The sequence below is a fragment of the Gallinula chloropus genome, assembly GCF_964237585.1.
Source record: "Gallinula chloropus genome assembly, chromosome: 2".
In the NCBI taxonomy this organism is placed as follows: domain Eukaryota; kingdom Metazoa; phylum Chordata; class Aves; order Gruiformes; family Rallidae; genus Gallinula; species Gallinula chloropus.
Genome location: NC_140086.1, coordinates 147,150,869 through 147,167,732, shown reverse-complemented (window position 1 = coordinate 147,167,732; position 16,864 = coordinate 147,150,869). Strand labels below are relative to the sequence as shown.

The 16,864-nt window shown below is 42.0% G+C and overlaps 1 protein-coding gene across 1 annotated transcript; it reads right to left on the bottom strand.

Moving 5' to 3' along the window:
* Positions 1–521: 521 nt before the first annotated feature.
* MTPAP (mitochondrial poly(A) polymerase) lies at positions 522–16,864 on the bottom strand (the record flags this gene model as incomplete). The annotated part of the gene is made up of 9 exons (XM_084260196.1): positions 522–1,399; positions 3,126–3,199; positions 3,305–3,397; positions 4,494–4,720; positions 6,633–6,844; positions 12,626–12,850; positions 13,599–13,832; positions 14,383–14,552; positions 16,693–16,864. 9 exons carry the CDS (start codon positions 16,862–16,864, stop codon positions 1,061–1,063), a joined length of 1,746 nt encoding a protein of 581 aa, XP_084116322.1. The 3' UTR covers positions 522–1,060.

Here is a 16,864-nt window from a genome sequence, read left to right as displayed (position 1 = left end):
CCAAGCAGAAGTCAGAAAAAGATGGCCAATGGAAAAAGTGTAAAACAACCCTTTAGCCTATAGTGTTCTTATGTGTTGATTGGTTTATACTATGAAGAGTCTGTGCAGTTGCAATAAAGAGGCTGGAGCATTCTAAAACACATTGACCACTGAATGGTGTGTCGTGTCCGCCTCTACACCGACACCTATGGATCTCTGCAAGGGATAGTGAGAGGAAGGCTTTTCCTCTGCTGCCTAGTAGGCAGCAACGCTGAGAGGAGTGATGAGGCAAGAAAGGCATGCAGAAGCCTCTGCCTGAACTTGAAATACAGGTTTACAGTGAAGTTGAAGGCAAAATGAGAAGCGTGAGTGAATGTATATACAAGTGTGGGTGGGAACCAGTCCTATGGGTACAGAAAACAAAGAGCTGACTGAAGAAATCTGAGATCAGGTGGTAAGCAAAGAGCAAACCCACTTTTCCAACACAAAACAGTTGCACTGCCCTTTAAGCACAATGCTTTATGAAACTTCAAACCGTAGCATCTAATTCCATTCTCTTTATTTTGTCTTGGCACTACCTACATGAATGGAGAATGACTGCAAAAATAGATACATGCACTTTGGTTTTACTGGCTTCCATGACATGACTGGAATGGAAGCAATGGTTCTAACATTCATCACCTTTTACAGTGTGGTTTCACTGAAAGGTTGCTGTTTCTCAAGCTTTTGCTTAGCATATCATTTGTATGTCAGCCAAGAGAACTCCCAAAGGTTTCTTCCCATGTCGCTCCTGTTAGTTTTGTTTGTTGGGCTTTTTTTCAGAGTAGCAAACAGAAGGCTGCCTCCAAATTGTATCTCTAAAACTTGTATCTGCTCTTCATTCATAAAACTAGAAATGAAGAGTAAGGAGGAGAAAAATGTACAGAAAGAAAGCAGACCTGTACAAAAAGCATCACAATGGAAAACAGAGGTCATTTCACACTCTGTTGCACAGTAAGTTTTAAAAATAATGTTCTTCGGACTGTCTCACACATTCAATTCCTAAAACAGAATAGCAGCTACTGTGTTTCTGTGCTGAAAGTCACTTTCCCACTGCTTTTTGTAGAGTGTTTGCATTATTTAACTTTAAAGAGTCCAAGAGGCTTCTGATTGTTTCACTTCCTAGTCCTTTCATCCTATTCCTCATCTTGCTGGGATTACTTTTTCCAAATGGTATCAGTAGGGCTGCCAGTCCCCAAGGCTCTTTATCGATCACTTGCTGAGTTTTATCTTCCTTCTGTAAAATCCAGGCACTTTCTCTGGCCATAGCTACAAATTTCTCCAGCTGTGGCTGATTAACATTCTTGCTGATATTAAGGTCTTGTTCAAAGGGATTCCAGATATAAAGAGGAGACGACTCAGGTTTATTTACTTCCTTTCCCTGCAGACAGTGTAAAGAAAAAACCAAAGTTGCACATATGCAGCATAGGCTGAGCAAAGAACAAGTCACTTATTACATTAGCATCAAGAGTGAAAGTATTTGGACCTAGCAGAGAACTTTTTTGCAGGGGGAGAAAGTCATTATTAATCAAGTTAATTTTCCTGTTAACTTGACTGTATGGCTCCTGTTCTCTGAATCCTCTTAGTGGTGATCTTCCTTGCCAGATTTAGCTTAGAATTCCTTCAAGGCAATGAAGACACAACTATGGCTTAGCCTGTCTTTCTGGCCATTCTCCTATTTGCCTGCCCACAAGCCTCAGACCTCTCTCATTGCAACCTCCCACTCCTATCTCTAGTTGTGTATGGGCAGCATAAATGTGTCAAATTAACCTGCACAGCCCTGTCTGATAAACTACTACAAGCACTTAAACTGTTCACACCAATCCTCTCACAGTGCTCATTAAGCACTAGTATAACACAACAAGATTACTCACTTGGCTGAAATTCCTCCCAGTTCAGTCTTTTAAGTACTATTCATGTCATGGTCCGTCCACTTTGGGGCACTTGGTACAGCGCAACGCGAGGTGCTGATAACTATGTAGTTTGTATTTAAATGTGCTTCCCTCTCTGTGCTTATCAGTGCTCCTTAGGTGACCTGCTGTGTACTGTGAGCTCTAGCAGGAACTAATGCTATACCAGACAGTGTCTCTGTACATGCTACATAGGTACTCCTGCCCCAGGGGCAAGAGGACTGACTTGTTAAACAGAAAAACAGCAGCAGCACAGACATTCCCCCTGAGTAGCTCCGATGCCAACATGTGTATGGTTTTGCTTGCCTTTTTTAAGGCTTAATGGCAAACAAAAGTTCTCCAGCTTAATGAATCAGTTCCTAGGATCAACCCGCAGTGGCAACACAGAGCTCTCATGCCAGTTATCCACAGTGCCCAGGCAGGGAAGGGAACACAAACAAGAGTGTCCAGACTGCAAGAGGGCACCGAAACCCCCATCCTGCAAGCAGCGCAGCTGGAACAGGTATGAGTGCAGGCAGTTACAGTTACATACATTTCTGTTACATTTCCATGCACAGAGGGATGTATCAATAAAGAGCATGACTTAATTAAACTCAGAAAGTAGACCAAAGTGATAGTGCAGACTGCTTGGCAAGTACAGGATGATCAATGTTATCCGTCACGCTTACTGAGCTTAAGTACACTTGCTGTAGGCTGATGCTCTCTGGAGTAGGACAGACAAGTGCCAAATGCAAATTTCAGAGCTCAGCTGTAAGTTTTAATGCAGACACTGTTTGGGGCTTGGCTCCCACCTTTAAAGCAAAGCCTGCTGGTGTACAGTGTTTATCACAGGCTTTTGCCATGACACACACTGATGGCATTTTGTAAGTTCTCCCCTCACAGAAGCAAAATAGCATCTACTTTTTAAAGCCACCACTTTTAGTACAAGGTTGTCAAGAAAACCATACTGGCTTAGAATCAGTTTGTGCTTTCCATCATCTCCAAGTAACAACAATGTAATGTTCTTAATGGTGCTGTGATCATGGTCTGAGAGGAAAACTTTCTTCCTTTGCAGAAAGGACTCAATTTCTGGATACAACCAATGTAAGTGTACTTTGTATATGCAATTATATGACAAATTGTTGCTTAGCATATGTAGTTTGTCAAATAGCAGACAGGAATTAAACCGATAATAATGAGATATTAGAATGCATTTACCTTTCGAAGATTTATGGAGTTCTTTCTGAAATCAAAGTTTCCATAATATTCAAAAAACTCACCCAATAATACATCTAAGGGAAAGAAAAACAAGAGCCATCAGTGGCATTAAGGGAGACTTTGTTTTCAGTATGCTCATAAAAATAAATAAATTAAAAAGTTGACAAAGATTTGCATACCCAGTGTTTCTGTGTTTTTTGTAGGTTTAATCTTGCTTAAATCACTCACAAACGTGCAATCGTATCCTCCAATGACATGCTTGTCTTTTTCATCTGAAATAAAAATCACACGCATATTTTGAAGTAATAAAACAATAAAATGCCATTGTCTTTCATAAAATTCAGAAAACAGACATGACTGATTTCAACAAATGCTATCATATTAAATAAATCAAATTAGGAGTCCCCAAGTGGACATTCAGGTTAAGATTCAACTTAAGTGGTTAAAGATTTACAAGAAAAAAGTCTGAGGACAGGAAGAGGAAAAGAAGCATGACTAAATCACATCTTTTCAAAGGCCGACAGAAATAAGATACATGACATCTTTGTGTAGTTGAAGGTACTTCTTTTAAGGAACAAACCTGGTATCTTTGCCTACAGAGCTTTATTACATACTAAACAGCACAAATCCCTGAGGTAGGAGTTAAAAAAAAAATTCCAGACCCAAAGCCTTTTTCTGAAGAACTAAAGAGAAGCAGGAATATTCTTGTAAAAATTCAGGACAGGTGTTTTGTGTTTAAAATGCCTGCAGAATGCTGATGGAAATACTTAAACTGATTTTATAAAGCAACTGAACGCACTTTTTTCGCCGGTCAAAACTTCCAAGGAAGCCTATCAATAAACAGAAGGCATGAGTGAGGAATCAAGAACTTGAGGTGCCCTTCTCTCTGCTTTCGTTAGATTTACTGAAGATAACACAACCTAAAAGCTATGTATGAAACAGCCAGAACAGCTTGTTTGCAAAGATGTAACAATTATTTGCAGGTGGCCTGAATAGTCTCAAGGATATTACAAATTCTGAGGGAAAAATACAGCCTCTCTCTTAAACATTTGGTTTCTATAAAACAGTATGCATCACATCAATCTGCATAAAATCCTTAAGAGCTGCAGAGACATTTGAGACCTTACAAGTCTTCTGTAAAGACTTTTAATTATCTCTAAGTAGAATTTAGTATTGTGTTGCATTTTGCCTTTAAAAATGCATTATTTTCACAAAAAAAAACCAAGTAAAATTCACATATTCCAACAAACTTAAGGCACATAATATAGATTAGTATTTGAGAGTGTAAGGAATTACTTGGGTTTACTCATCACTTTATAGAGAAAACAAACATGTCACTTCATTCAACACACAAAGAGCTGTCCTTACCTGCCAGTTTTTTAAGTTGGTCTAGTGTTGGAATGATAGGTGGTGATCTCCTTTGCAGAAAAAACATAACCATCATGGTCAGAGAGAAGTTTGTAATCCAGGTACCAGGAACACTATTTGTAAGTCCATGAACACGGGCCCAGCATCGTATACTGAACACGAGCGCTCTGACACGGGGATCGAGGCTGCCGTAGATATACAAGAGCTCTGAACTCTTGATAGCGATGCTGAAGGAGAAGTGGTAAGTAAGAGACATGTAAATAAAGAGAGAACTGTGAAGTACCAGCTGTACTGTCTGTTGTTCAGGCCTAGAGCACCAGTAATAAGGGAGGGGGCATCCCTCAAACAAAAAAAATTAACGTTTCTGCATCTAAAAAGAACAGAATGCCTGGAATTGTCCAGCGTGAAGTACCTGATAGTTTTCAATAGTAAGAAGGATACAGTTATGGGTAAATAACAATACTGCATTTGCACTGTTTCCTGTTTCCTTCTTCCACATGACAGTGGGAAGAAAAAAAAACAACCAACCAAAAAATCCCCACCCTCCCAAAAAACCCCAAATACTATCAAGTAGACCAGAGTGAAACTATGCAGAACTCAAGGTGAAAAACACAATTTTGCCACAGCTGCCTTTGATGTACACAACATGGTATCTTTATTCTAATAGATAATAAAATACAAATAGAACTTTTTACAATTTTAATCCAAAAATCAATAAAATAATGCACTGAAAAATACATGAACTGCAGAGACGCAATGAAATCTGCAGAACAAGTCAATTTGCTAATTTTCAGATGACTAATGTTTGGTCCTGCTGAAAAAACAACTAATCTGGAAGGTTTTCAGATGGATCAGTTTTTGATCTCCTTCATCTTATATAACCATTAAATTAGTGTACAAATAAGAGGGCAAGGAAAAGCATTTAACAAAAAATGGCAGCATGGTGTGAGAACAAAACTTACTTTGGGGTCAATGTTAGTTTTAAGTGCTTAATGAACTGAACTATAGTTGTAGGAATCTTTACTCCCAGTCTTGCACTGCATTGTTCTAAAAATCCACCATGGCAATTTGGGGAAATCAGGGATACAAAATTTTCATGTGGTGGACTTCTAAAATTTCAGCTGTGAAGTGCCTCCTTGTGTTCACAGAGGTTTGTTACTACTCCAGATGGTAACGAGGCAACACATGCAGCCCAAACAGAGCTGCGTGCCAAGTGTCACTGCGGCTGCAGATACAAAACTACCATTTAAGACGTTTGCTCAGTACTGCCTAACAGCTCCTGCACATTCCAAAATAGAAATTCGAGTAATTCAGAAAATTCAGCCTAGGATCTGATGTAGACAAATCACAAAATCTGCACTGAAAGTCCTATCTTTCAGAATACTTCTGATAATCACTCATATTTTACTATTCCCAACAACAATGTAGTAATTCGGTTGTTATTATGTACCCTTATGCTAGAGCTACAGATGTATACTGGATTAAGGTGAGCATTTATTAATAAAAGTAGTGACAGCAAAGTAAGTTACATACTTTACTACCAAACAAGTGAGAGCATGATGGAATAGGAAATATAGATGCAACGCAAAGTATTTCTAAGAAGCCTGCCCCCTCTATTGGGCACTTCTGTGAAAGGTCCTCAAGGTAACATTTTAGGCTGGTTTCTGATGCAGTGAGTTAATTGAGCATTAAAGATACCTTGCTGGCAAACAGGTGTTTACAGACCCGTAAGGATTAAAAAAGGACACCAAAATAACCAGAAGGCCAGTCACTGAAAATGAACATAATGGAGCTGCTTGATCTGAAAAGCAACCCGAAGAAGGCTGTGCATATACCCATATACATGAAGGGAACCAATGACTAACGAATACTGCTTTCTCTGAATGCCTTATACGCCAACCTGTTTGCATCAAGTGGTTTTCAAGTCTTCAGTTTCAGCTAGCAAGTATTTCCTATGCTGGAGAAAGATACCGTAAGCACATTAAAACCTAAGCCCTACAAGTCAAAAACATCTTTTTTTTAATTTCAGGCCCAACATTCACATTTGTTAATAGCACAGAAAGGAGTAGACTAAAAATCAGGTTTTCAGAACCTAAGTACGTTGCTGTTGTTCCTGAACTTTTCCAGACCAGGTCTCACCTGTTGCTCACAGACAGGTCACACTGGAATCCTGTCGGTTGATGGGAAAATTTCACCAGCGGGCAGCGAGCGTTGAGTATCTTCAGGATGCTCACACATCCAGGACCAAAATTATCAAGGCAATCACCAATTACAGAGAGAATTTTCTGAGTTGCTAATCTTTCAGACGGCAATCTTTTCATCTGATACTCCATCTCGAAGGGAGCTTTTTTCTAACACAGAAGTTTAAAAGTAAACTGTCAGTTCTGGAACCAAAGAGACATTTAAGAATACTTCTGAAAGAATATATCAACTTGCAAAGGAGTCTGTACTACGAGAGACTGAAAGGCAAGAATTATTCAAAGCGGCCCACAGAACTTTAGCAAGGTAAAAACATACTGCTTTCTCTTTTATTTTTCAGTGATTCAGTTTTTCCAGGTTAATAGACATTCACTTACTGTAAAGTTGCTTGTTCAGATGAGGGAATAATACTACTATATCTCACCAGTGCCTAAAACAAGTAATTCTGGAATTCCCAAGACAGCATATATCCTCTGACTGAAAAGAAAAGCATTACAACTAAATTAAAAAGAGGTGGAAAACATAACTAAATTGCTGTTGATTTCAAACTACCAGTAATTCCATTTCAAATCCCCAAAGATCAATGGCTTATTAGTGAATCAAGTATCAGCGTAAAGGAAATTATCTTATTTGTAGTTTGTACCTCAATAAATTAACTTCATACCTACAAAATCTCTGTACTTTTTATGTCTCTGGTTTTAGGCCTCAACTAATTTTGCTTGTTAATCCAATATGTGAGAGAGACTTATCCTTCCCCTTGCACCATGTCACAGATGAATTTATACTATACAAACAACATTACAGAGTGAACTAACTAGTCCTCCATGGTACAGAAGTGGTTATTTTGTTGTCACCATGTTAGCACAAATAAAGCATGCACTCCCAGACAGGCAAACCCACTCAGCAGTCATGGACCTTGCAACCTTTCCCACAATCTGAATTTAGGTGCTGAATTTCTGAGTTGCTTTGGCAATCACTGAAGTGACTGTTCCTGCTCTCCTCTTGCAAACAGTTCTCCTGCCAGTACCTGTGTTTGAACATACCAGGACAGAGGTCTGTAATCACCTTTGGCTGCACAGCTGCAAGCTACAGCAGAGCTGGTTCAAAGTGAAAGAAGCCTGCAACCACCAACACTGAGATCTGTAACACAAAAAGATGGGGATCTGGCCAACATGTAGGGGTGCTGGTGTCTGGATCTTTGTTTTTGACAAAAAAATCACCATGGGCCTTCCCAGACAGCAGGTCAGTACCTCAAAAACGGGATGCGGACTCCTTTTTGTAATGATAAAACAGACACTTCTAAGAATTTACAGGATCTTCAAAGATGATTTTGGTGCCAGCTGGGGAGGATGAAGTACTGATACACTTGCCCTGATGCTGTGGTTCTCCCCCTGTTCTTGCCATGTTACTCAAAACAGCAAATGTAGATAAACTAAACTATTGTTTTAGGGCAAACTGATAAAGCACTCTCAGCAGGAAGCATATCTCTCTTAACACAAAACCTGTCAAAAATATAGTACAGAACTCTGTCTTAAGTCATTCCCTAATCTCCCAAACTGCCTGCCTGTTAAAAACACCATACTTCTGGTCAAACACTATGGATAATCCACCCTCAGTAAAGAATGCTTCCACTTTTGCTGCTTTTTAAATTCACAATCAGTAATCAGTTTGCCACAGGACTAAAAAAATGTCCCGGTACCTAAGGTAAATAGGTACTGAAATGCCTGGTCCTCCTCCATGGCTGGTACCACCTGAAAGGCTGCAGTAGTGCAGAAATCAGAAGATACCCTTTCCACTTCCACTATATTATAACCGAAGCAACTTCCTCTTGTCTTCGCTTGTTCCAAGACAGACAACTTATATAGGGGAAGAAGATCATTACCCCTATAAATCACACTGATAACTGCATGAGACTTTCAGATTCCTCTGAAGTATTGCCCATTACAGGAGATATACCCAGCATCTTATTTTCCTACTGTACTTTTTTACATGGCAAGGTTTTGGTAGTGGGTGTGCTGTAGGGGTGCCTTCTGTAAGAAGACACCAGAAGCTGCTCCTCATGTACATACAGACAGATGTGCCACTGGCCAAAAGTGAGCCCATTAGCAATGCTGGTTGGTGGTACCTCTGTGATAATATCTTTAAGAAACACAGCAGAGCAGCTGGGAGAGGGGAATGAAAAAAATGTGAGAGAAACAACCCTGAAGACACCAAGGTCAGCAAAGAGGAGTACTACAGGCACTAGAGTAGAGATTCCCTAGAAGACCATGGTGATGCAGGTTCTCCTGCAGCCCACGGAGGTCCATGGTGGAGCAACTGGGTGGGCAGCCAAGGTTAACCCATCACACACACAAAGTTCAAAGCTCTCCAAGTGCTGGTGCCTTTATCTCCTGTTTTGGATATGCTTAAATCAAGACACAAGAGTTGCACTAATGAATTTTACACTCCTTTACAGGACAATGCTCTAGTGTACCTTATTTTTGTATATGCTTTCACGCTGATACAGCAGCTATGCCCACATTTTAGCACTCAAACATTTCGACAAAACCAAAAAGATAATAATCTTTAGTGCAGAAAGACTGTGCTTGCACACAAGCCAAAAGCCTCACTGGAGTGCAACTGCCAAGTGCTGTGCCACAGGGGTCTATACTGGGACCAGGACTATTTAATATCTTCATCAATGACATAGTGGGATCGAGTGCACCCTCAGCAAGGCAGCAGACTACACCAAGCTGAGTAGTGCAGTTGACATGCCTGAGGGACAGGATGCCATTCAGAGGCACCTGGACAAGCTCCAGGAGTGGGCCCAAGTGAACTGCGTGAGGTTCAACAAGGTCAAGTACAAGGTCCTGCACATGGGTCAGGACCAGCCCCAGGTATCAATACAGGCTGGGGGATGAAGGGAGCAGCCCTGAGGAGGACTTGGGGGTACTGGTAGATGAAAAGCTTGGAGATGACCCAGCAATGTGCACTTAAATCCCAGAAAGCCAACCTCATCCTGGACTGCATCAAAAGAAGCATGACCAGCAGGTCAGGAGAGGTGATTCTGCCCCTCTCCTCTGCTCTTGTGAGACCCCACCTGGAGTGTTATGTCCAGCTCTGGGGTCCTCAGTACAAGACAGACATGGAGGTGCTGGAGCAGGTCCAGAGAAGGGCCACACAAATGATCAGAAGGATGAAACACCTCAGCTATGAGGAAAGACTGAGTGGAGCTTATTTGTCCCAAAGAAGAAAAGGCTCTAAGACGACATTATTGTTGCCTTTCAATACTTAAAAGTGGCTCATAAGAAGGATGGGGACAAACTTTTAAGCAAAGCCTGTCGGAATAGGACAAGGGTAATGGTTTTAAACTAAGAGAAGGAAGATTCAGACTAAATGTAAAAAAGAGCATTTTTACAATAAGGGTGGTGAAACACTGGCACACGTGGCCCAGAGACACTGCAGATGCCCCATCCATGTAAATGCTCAAGATCAGGCTGGACAGGGCTTTAAGCAATCTGATCTAGTTGAAGATGCCCATGGTCATTGCAGGGGACTTGGACCAGATGACCTTTAAAGGTCCTTGGCAATCCAAATTCCTCTATGGTTCTGTGATTCTGTAAGTGTACCACACAGCCTGTTGACCTGTCAGGTAACTTAAAGACATAGACTGAGATAACATAGCTGCTGGCTTTTGCTGCAGTATCCTCACAGCAGGAGGTCTGCCAACCATCCACAAGTAATCACGGCTGCCAGTAATCCCATCCATCATCAACTAACTCTAAATTTCACAGCAGAACTTGTTTCCACAGAGGATGAATACTAAAGTAAACAGCTAGTTTAAAAACATGCTTTGAAAAATAGATGTTTATACTGGAAACATTTTTCCCTCAAAATTTAAGAGGCAACTTTATTGTTTACATATAAAGGGTTCCTAGATTTTAACACTTCCCACACATGCCTGATGATCCTACTCTTCAGCTCAAATATTTGCTTTCATTGTTTGATCACTGCAATAATATATATATATGTCTGCAGGGATATTTATTTAAAAATTAAGTGTGTGGCAATATACAAATTGCACAGAAAAGCTGACAGAGTTTTCAATCTATAAAAGCTTAAGCCCATTGTAAATTTTTTTCCTAAGGAAAACAAAGCTATTTTCCCCAAACTATCAGTCACCATACAAATAAAAAGAAACACTTTCAAAATGCCAGCATCACTCATTTAATCACCCATTCAGAAGCCATGAAGAATTCCAGCTTCTTCACAGGGCATTTCTGATCCAAACCCACCTGGCAACAACCTCCTTTCAGGTAGGTGCTAAGCAATAAGATCTCCCCTGTCTCCTTTTCTCCAGACTAAACAACCCCAGTTCCCTCAGCTGCTCTTTCAAAGACTTGTTCTCTAGACCTTTCACTGGCTTTGTTGCTCTTCCCTGGACACAATCCAGAACCTCAATGTCTCTCGGGTAGAGAGGGGCCCAAAACTGAACTTGAGGTGTGGCCTCACCAGTGCCCCATCTTCCAAAAGTCATAAACTCTCCATTTTTCCCCTGAGTTTCAGCCAAAGCTCTCTGTTCAGCAAGGATGGTCTTCCCCACTGTCTCATCTTTTGGCACAAGGGAACAGCCTCCTCCTGCAGATTTCTTTATTGAAGAAAGTCCAGTCATCCTGGACTGCTCTGCCCCTCAGGACTGCCTCCCAAGAGAGTCCACCAAACAGATCTCCTAATCAGGCCAAAGTCTGCTTCTGCAAGTCCAAGGCAGCAGTTCTGTTCACCCCTCTCCTTACTTCTCTGAGAATCAAAAACTACCATTTTCTGATTGCCATCACATCACCCACAAGTCCTTCTCTGTTTGCAAACAGGTACAGCAGGTGCCCCCCTTAGTTGGGTCCCTCACTAGCTGTGTCATAAAGTTCTCTTCCACATGCTCCAGGAACCTTCCCTTCCTCTTATCCCAATTCTCATCTTTCTCTTTCATATTTCATTCTCTAATCCGAAAGGTTATTTACTCTGTCCATGGTCAAAAAACAGCAGCAAGAGTAACGAGACTTCCAAAAATGCTTTGTCTAGTCCCTTCACGTTCTTTGTGCCAAGACTGAGACACAACCTACTCTAAATAACAATGACAATCTGAAGCTGCCCAAATTCCAACACTAAACATGCAAATTTAGTTACACAGTGCAGACTTCCAAATTGTAGTATGGGTTAAACATGTTTAGGATTAAATTTAAGATGAGCATTGAAACAGGCAATGCTTCTGACTGAACAGTTCACACATACCAGCTTCTTTTCAGGAGTAAGAACTAATTCCCTTCACAATGAAAACTGGGTGCTGTTAACATTACAATTTGCCCTGGCCAGACAACACAAACATCAGCATGCATCCTACCACTAACTATTCACCAATACTACTGCAGTTCTAAAACTTTCACATCTCCACACACTCTTATTTGTGTAGGTAGACAGGCACCCAGTACACAGGTAACTTTGCTGCAGCACGAAGTAAACTCTTTAAGGAAAAGAACCTAACAACTCTCCCACAATGCACATGCACACCAATGCACAAAGCTGTTATGCTTTAGAATGCGGAGAGCCCTAAAAGCCAAAGCCAAGCTGAAACCAGCATGGACGAAGCTCAGTGGCTCCACAGAAGAAAACACAACAGAATGGGAAGGTCTGGCTGACTTTGCTGAATCAATTTTGGAGAAAGAGGGGTCTTTTCACAGTGAAATTCATCTTAACAGTACAATGCCTAAGTAAACACCGTATAATTTTCTTCCTGTTGCAAGGAAGATCTATTTCACCTCCCATCCAGCTTTTGAAAGTCACCAACGTCAAACATTCAAATAAACTTGTTGCTAAATAAGCTGAATCTTGTGTGTGAAACAGCAAATGAGCTGCTCTGCTGAAGAAATCCAACAGGCTGCAGATGCGTAGCAGAACCTTACCATCTTTGCCGCTTGCTTTCGTGTGTCCTGGAAGTCCAGGAACATGTCCACATCACATCCCAGTTTGCCAAAGGTGTTGACTGAAGAGCCAAATGGCTTTACCGTGCTGTCTGGGAAATACGCACGGGCGAAATCCCGAACCAGAGAACAGGCCAAAAATCGGAGCTTGGTATTTTCTTCTGTAAGCTGATACTCATTCAGCAGAATGTACATCTGAGTGGTTATCTAGGTAAGAAAATAAACACTGTCAAAATACAATGTCCTATCTTCATAAAGTCCCAGAATGGTTTGGGTTGGAAGGGATCTCAAAGCTCATCTAGTCCCACCCCCCTGCCATGGGCAAGGACACCCTCCACTAGACCAGGTTGCCCAAAGCCCCATCCAGCCTGGCCTTGAACACTGACAGGGAAGGGGCAGCCACAGCTTCTCTGGGCAGCCTGTGCCAGGGCCTCACCACCCTCACAGGGAAGAATTTATTCCCAACATCTAATCTAAATCTACCCTCATTCAGTTTAAAGCCATGGCCCCTTGTCCTGGCACTACTTGCACTTGTAAGCACTCACTCTGCAGCTTTCCTGTAGGGCCCTTTAGGTACTGTCAGGCTGCAGTAAGCATTCCCCAGAGCCTTGTCTTCTCCAGATCAAGCAGCCTGTCTTCACAGGTGAGGTGCTCCAGCCCTCTGATTATCTTTGTGGCCCTTTTACCTATTACAAAATTATTTTCATCTACTTAATGTCACTGCCTCTCGTATACTATTTTATTATCTTAAACAGGTGTACTTCATACAGAAAAAAATATCTGGCAATTAAAATTACTAATTTCATCTATTTGTTTAAATGTAGAAGCATTCACACGAATTTCAAACAGGCACTATTTTTTTCCCCCAGAAATAAACTGCTTTAGAAGTTGTACATTAATTGGAAATGGACATGGTTCATTTTTAATTGAGAGAGATCAAGAAGCCTCTACTTACACTGTCTGCACAACAAAGCTTTGGAATAAGCTCCTTCACTGGAATGTGAGACTGAGGAGTGAGGTGAACTGGTGTCTCTTCAGCAGCTTGACCCCCTGGGTTTTTCAGCGTGAAAGTAAAAAGTCTTGATTTAAATGGGACAACGTGATGCTCTGCAGCACTTGGGATTCCAATATCATCTTGCAATGAGGCTACACTGCTCTTTTCCGAAAATTCTATTAAAGCATGGATACCCTAAAACATTAAAAATGGAAACAGACAGGGTTAGACAAATGCATACAAGCCCTAAACTGACTGCACTGCCATGATTCAGATTTTCCCAGGAGTATTGAGATAGTTTAACATGACAGTCCTGAAGCAGAACACTAGGTTCTGTACCTAAACACTTTTTAGACACTTTTTCACGAGAGGTCAAAAATATTTAAGACATGCTATCCTTGGCAGTAAGCACGAAACACAAGAGTTGTAAAGTCTATTTATCTTCACAACTGTAACGCTCAAGAAACACATTAAAAAGTTAGTTCTAATCTTAGAACAATGAAAAAGTTTCTCTGTAAAAGTTTCCAAGATTTAGTGCAAAACAGGTTGCTAGCTATCTCTCTGAGGAGGTGTTGCTTAGATGACTTATGAATAAAAATCTGTTGCTTAGCAACTTACAAACATTAAGTAACATAAAACCTAATTATATATAAATTGCTTAATTTGCACATATGGGGCCTTAACCAAAGGCTACTATTCCTTTTTCTCTAAGTCTAGATTGTAGTCTGCATTGTTAACTACTTACACGACTTTCAAAAAAGAAATGACTCTCAATATTTCCATGAGTGGATAAATACTGTAACAACTTGTTTTCATTAATTTTTGAACATTTAATTAAAACAGTCCTCTCTGCTTGTTCTGATCGTTCTGTTTGAACCTCGGTAAACGTCTTCTTTCTGCTGCTGACTTCAGCATCTGCAAAGAGAAATGAGCGTCAAGGTTTTTCTATATGAACAGGAAGATTTAAAACTGATTTTGTACTCTAATCTCTCTCTCTGGACTGAACAACTGAGCAAAGGTTTGTCCTAATTCTCTAAGAGGGTTACAGCAAAAGAGAAAACAATCAAGAATGCATGAAAGACACAAAAATGTATTTCTCTCACAAAAGCATCCATCTGTAAGAACAAGAAATAGGAAATGCAGGAAGAAATAACAGACTTTGCTTCATGCTACAGGAATCTTGATGATAGAAAGGATCTTTGCTCTTCTTTGATTTGATGTTCATCATCAAAAAGATCAGCACACACAGTTGGACTCTCCACACTCTGGAGAAACCACACTGGAAAGATAATCTCTCAGCACAAAATGAGCACTTTCACCTTTGGGACAATTCAAGACTTGTTTACTTTTACAACTTATCACCACCTTTTACAGTAAACTCCTACTCAAAATTTTCATTTAATACCATACTTTCATCTGCTCTACTACAATAAACCCACAGAATCAGTCATATCTCACCACACTACTGGCAATCTGTATCACTGCTGACAGCCTACAGAATTAACATGGAAACAAGATGTGCTGGAACATCCAGAAACACAGAAACCTTTTTCCTGATCGCATACAGGCAAAGGGGCCACGTCCACAATATGAGACTGTAGTCAGTTCTCTGCATAACTCTGTAACTATTCCCACGGCCACCTCACATTACCTCAGTGGGTGAAGCTGCTCCCTGTTAATGCTGCCATTCGTATTTCAGACCGGGAAGCTGGACCCCATGCTGTTATTTCCCTGCAGCAACTCTCTGCCACAAAGATTCTCCAGACAACTCTTCATTCTAAGTTTTTTGATTTTGAGGAACCCACGTGATATTGCGGCCTCAATAAAATCTATCCTCTAGTGATACTTGTTAGCATTTATTATTTCTAAAAAATCTTTCATTTTGCAAGTTTATTGTGCTCTCACACAGGCTTGTAAATAATAAATACCCAAAGCAGTTGTTTCAACAGCTTAGTTGTATATAGCAATTTTCATCAGAAGACCAAAGGACTTGATGAAGATGATAAAGGCTGTTTTCTGCGGCAGCAGAGAAGCGTGAAATGACTTGAGATACAGAAAGGACAACTACAGCAGACGAGTGACACAACCAGGAGATGAACCTAGATCTTCTCACTCCCACAGCTCTCTGGCATTAGGCCTGAGTGGTTATGCGATTCTTGCCTGATTTACTACCTGTACATGCCTAGTTACTACGGCAGATGTGTTCTGACATCTCTTCCCAGCTCTGCTGTCATTTGCACAATCTGAACATAGCACAGATGCAGATGATCACACCCAAAGGGTGGCTGTACACCTTTTAACTGCATGAGGAGCAGTCTGCTTTGCTTTCTTCCCCTGTTCTGTAACATTTCAGTTAGTGCCCGAGTTCCACAGCTCTTTTAAGCAGGTGCACACCAGCACTGCTGGCAGAAGAGACAGCCCCATCCTCACACTCACATGTGCTCACACATATTCTAATGCTGCCCTCTGCATGCTGATGTTAATGTAAGTTTATTCACACAGTGGTGAAGTCAAAGATTGTGGGTTTTGCGAAACTGCGATAGAACAACCTGATCTGCTCCTCCCTAAAAAAAAAAATAAAGGTTACTACCTGGTGTTTCTCAAGCTCTGAAACACGAACACAAGCAGCACCGCAGGCCTCAGACACACAGGTGCCGAGCACAGGTAGGTTACAGCACACCGACGGTGGCCAGAGCTCGCTAGTTCTTGGCTTGTACTAAAGACACGGCAAGGACCAGGCGCTTTTTACGGGGGCCTGGGGAATAACCACCGCCGCTTCCGTCACCGCTAGCCGATGCCTCCGTTTAATAAGCCGAGCCCTGAACAGCGGGAGCGGATTCCGGCCTCCTGGGCTGCACCCTGGCGCTACGACCGGCAAAGCGCCGCTAGTGCCCAGGAGCCTCTCCCAGCGCCGAGCCGCCCGCCGCAAGCACGACAGGCGGCCGCTCCGCTCCCTGCGCCCTGGCGTCACCCCATACCCGCACGGGAGAAGCAGCCGCGCCGCGCCGGCCCCGCGCCGCGGACAGGCCCCGAGGAGAGACCGGCGCGGCCCTACCTTCACCCGCCTCGTCGGCGCCGGCTGCCTGCGGCGCTTTCTGCACCGCGGCGCCGGACGACCCGAGGCGGGCCTGCCCGCGGCCCGCACAGCCGCCGGGCGCCGCCGGGCCGGGGAGGCGCAGCCGGCCCCGCAGTAGGGACAGCGCCCGCCCGCCCGCGCGGTGCGCCAT